The sequence below is a fragment of the Pyrus communis genome, chromosome 1, assembly GCF_963583255.1.
Source record: "Pyrus communis chromosome 1, drPyrComm1.1, whole genome shotgun sequence".
Classification (NCBI taxonomy): Eukaryota; Viridiplantae; Streptophyta; class Magnoliopsida; order Rosales; family Rosaceae; genus Pyrus; species Pyrus communis.
Window position 1 is genome coordinate 9,530,827 of NC_084803.1, and position 4,024 is coordinate 9,534,850.

Here is a 4,024-nt window from a genome sequence, read left to right on the forward strand (position 1 = left end):
TTTTTACAAAAAAATTTACTAAACACTATGCTGCTTTATTTCTCAGCTGCTTATTCTCACAGCACAGCAGAAACAACTTTTTTTCAAAGCACAATAATACCAAACCAACCCTTAGTAAGATCATAATTTTATATAAAAATGAAATTACAGCTACTTATCCCATATGGTGGTTACATGTCTCGTATCATCACTAACATTAGTCGGGGAAAGCTTATCACCAAAAAATGCACGTGGCCCATACGATTGTATATATAAGAAAAAAGGAGCCAAGCATTGGCAAAAGCAACAACAAGGATAGAAACGTAACAACACACCTCTGCTCACCCCAGGCTGTGGAGAAATTAACAACCAAGCGAGTTTTGACTCGTAACCCTATACAAGTGGCTTGAAACCGACTGGCACAGGCGGTATGCGGTAAGCCAACACGGGGGTAAAATCGTAATTCGGATAGAAATAGCATTATATAACCGGAGGCCATGAGATGAATGGATAAAAAAGAACAAAAAAAGCGAGAGCGAGAGGCCAAAACCCAAGAGTTCAGCCGCCGCGAACGGTGGTGCTTTCAGAAACCCTAAAAATTTAAGCCGGCTTAGCAAGCTGAAGTTGGTTAGGGAATGCAGAGAGATGAGAGAAGTTTCGCTGCCCAAGCCTGAGCTTTCAGTACGTGTCAGGCGGTGCATCGGCGGCCGGAATTGCCACCGGAAACACGTAGAGGACGGGTGATCCATTCGCCCCTCTTGTTTTCCGAAACGGTTACGTTTTTTTTCTTAAAGAGGCCTTTTGTCAAACACCTTTCGTGCATTTTTTAAAGTTTTTTTAGTTAACAATGGCCGAGCAGAAAGAAAGCGGCGGCTCGTCGTTGCTGCACGGCAAGTACGAGCTGGGCCGTCTTCTGGGTCACGGCACTTTCGCCAAGGTCTACCACGCCCGACACCTGCCTAGCGGGAAGAACGTGGCGATGAAGGTGGTGGGGAAGGAGAAGGTGATCAAGGTGGGGATGATGGAGCAGGTCAAGAGGGAGATCTCCGTGATGAGGATGGTGAAACACCCCAACATCGTCGAGCTCCACGAGGTCTTGGCGAGCAAGTCCAAGATCTATTTCGCTATGGATCTGGTCCGCGGTGGCGAGCTCTTCGCCAAAATCGCCAAGGGTCGGCTCAAGGAAGACGTCGCCAGGGTGTACTTCCAGCAGCTCATCTCCGCCATCGATTTCTGCCACAGCCGCGGCGTCTACCACCGGGATCTGAAGCCGGAGAACCTCCTCCTCGATGAGGACGGCAATTTGAAGGTCACCGATTTCGGACTCAGTGCTTTCACAGAGCACTTGAAGCAGGACGGGCTTCTCCACACCACATGCGGCACGCCGGCGTACGTGGCCCCAGAGGTCATCGGGAAAAAAGGGTACGATGGTGCCAAGGCGGATCTCTGGTCTTGTGGCGTCATCCTTTACGTGCTTCTCGCCGGGTTTTTGCCGTTTCAAGACGACAATCTCGTGGCCATGTACCGGAAGATTTACAGAGGAGATTTCAAATGCCCGCCGTGGTTATCGTCGGAGGCACGAAGACTCGTGACAAAGCTTCTCGACCCGAATCCAAGTACCCGAATCACCATTTCCAAGGTCATGGACTCCTCCTGGTTCAAAAAATCGGTTCCTAAGATCGTACGGACGAAACAGGAGCAGGAGTTCGACGAGCCGAGCGAGAAGATCCTGTCGAAGCAGACGGAGACGCTGAACGCGTTTCACATAATCTCGCTGTCGGAGGGGTTCGATTTGTCGCCGCTGTTCGAGGAGAAGAAGCGGGAGGAGAGGGAAGAGCTGCGGTTCGCAACGACGCGGCCGGCAAGCAGCGTGATTTCGAAGCTGGAGGAGGTGGCGGCGGCGGGGAAGTTCAGGATAAAGAAGAGCGACTCGATGGTGAGGTTGCAGGGGCAGGAGAGCGGGCGGAAGGGGAAGCTGGCGATAGCGGCGGAGATATTCGCCATGACGCCGTCGTTACTAGTGGTGGAGGTGAAGAAGGACAATGGTGATACGTTGGAGTACAACCAGTTCTGCAGCAAGGAGCTGCGGCCAGCGCTCAAGGACATCGTGTGGACATCCCCCGTCGAGAATTCTACGGCGGCTTGATTGATTAAGATTAGGATCGTGATTAGTGTCGGTTTAATCGTGATTAGTGTTGTTAATTGTTAGTGTTGTTTCGATTAATTAAGGTGGAACTGGAAACTGGGCCCGAGCTTGTAGCCACTGCTTAAAAGCCGTCGCATGATGTCCCTTGCTGTCGTTTTTATCTGTTTTTTCTGATTCTCTTTGTCTTTTGTGCGGTGATAAGTGAAACTGTGAATTTGTGTGAAGACGTCACATAAGCTTTTCCTTTTATTTATTAATTTAATTTTTTAGAAATGTGAATATATACGAAGTAATTTTACAATGGGTTGCTAACCTTGTACATAAGATTGACTCAATTAATTTTGATCTGGGTGACTATCTGTTTAGGCCCAAAATAATATTGTTGGGCTGAGCATACGGTTGGGCTCGGCCCAAAGCCATGTCAACTACTATGGGTTGCTTGATAAATTCTGGGCCAGTTAGCAAGGTCGGTCGAGTCCTATCCTAAGAAGGAATAATTCAAATAAACAGAAAGGTCAAGAAAGTCCTAGTGCAACCAAGATTCCTGGTCAGTGAAGAATAAAGCCTCGGAAGAAGGGAAAGTTCAAAATCATAATGGGAGTGGGTTTGTTCGAAGTAAAGTCGGAACGGGACAAGGACTCCCAATCCATATAAGGGCGCGATTCGGTTTCAAGGAACGGGTGCTATAAATACAAGAAATCATGCAAAAAAAAAAAAGAACCTTCAATTCAACATACAATTGCCCTGCGCAAAACCTCTCAAATACCTTGAGATTTTTTCCTTTTCTTTTTCTGCCGACACACCTTCAGTTTGGATAAACATCACTGTGGAGGCACCCGGCGAACACCTTCAGTTTGGATAAACAGCACTGTTGCCGCAGAATCAGCGGACCGAGAAGCACCTTCAGTTTGGATAAACAGCACTGCGTCGAGGCCGACCGGTTACCTATCTAAGTCTCGGGCGAGAAGGGTTTTCGAACCCTTGTTGGTAGAGGTCACCTTGCTAGCCCTTTCAGCGTAGTCAGGTGTTACGAATTGTGTTATTCGGCGTACTGGATGCCGAGTGATTTTATGATTGGATACTCACAAGTGAGTTTCAGAGTTCGGCATTCCAACGGCCGAACTACATTCACCATCAAGACATACATCACATTTGAGTACCTGTGTCCATATAGTTTGGTCTCGATTCGACGTGCTTATACTCTTACGAATATAATCACAGTGACCGAATCGGGCTCCGACGATTTGTGAACTTCGCAGAATTAGTAGCCTTGTCTTCAGGCTCTAGATACCAGAGATCGAGAGTTGTTCCTTCCTCGGTCGCAGTCGCAAGATAAAGAAGTCAACAACGCGCTCAACGCGACATCAACGAATTTTACTCCTCGGCCGAGCTCGGCCGACGAGTTGGCACGCCCCGCATTCAACCGAAGGACGTAGTTAGCTTATTAGTTACTCGGCCTGCGTGCCACGTAGGTTTTGTAATTTTTAGAGTCAACACTATCACAATTACTTTTAATTATGTTTACAATAAACATTTAAAAGTGTTTCTTGATTCTAGAACTGCTTTTCAGGTCATGGCAAGAGCATATTCAAAAAAGGATTTAATTCTGAAAGAATCAGCAGTCCCTCCTGCTGAAGGCCTATCACTGTGCGATACGTGTTCAAGTTGTGATTAAAAAAATAATAACTTGAACACATGTTCAGCTATGATTGGCTCTCAGCAGGACGGGCTGCTGATTCTTCAGCAGCCAAGTCTTGTTCTTCAAAAAATTGAACTCCTAAAGAAGCACTTGATTTATAATAAAAGTTTTAACATATTTATAATGAGAATTGTTATTGGCACAAAAATCTCATTCTACACTCCATACTTTCTATATTTGGAAAGAAAAGTACACTTATG

The 4,024-nt window shown here is 46.7% G+C and overlaps 1 protein-coding gene across 1 annotated transcript; it reads left to right on the top strand.

Annotated features, from left to right (window-relative positions):
* The first annotated feature begins 482 nt into the window (after positions 1–482).
* LOC137719841 (CBL-interacting serine/threonine-protein kinase 6-like) lies at positions 483–2,390 on the top strand. Its single transcript, XM_068458846.1, has one exon. The coding sequence runs from the start codon at positions 827–829 to the stop codon at positions 2,123–2,125; it is 1,299 nt and encodes a 432-aa protein (XP_068314947.1). The 5' UTR covers positions 483–826; the 3' UTR covers positions 2,126–2,390.
* Positions 2,391–4,024: the final 1,634 nt, after the last annotated feature.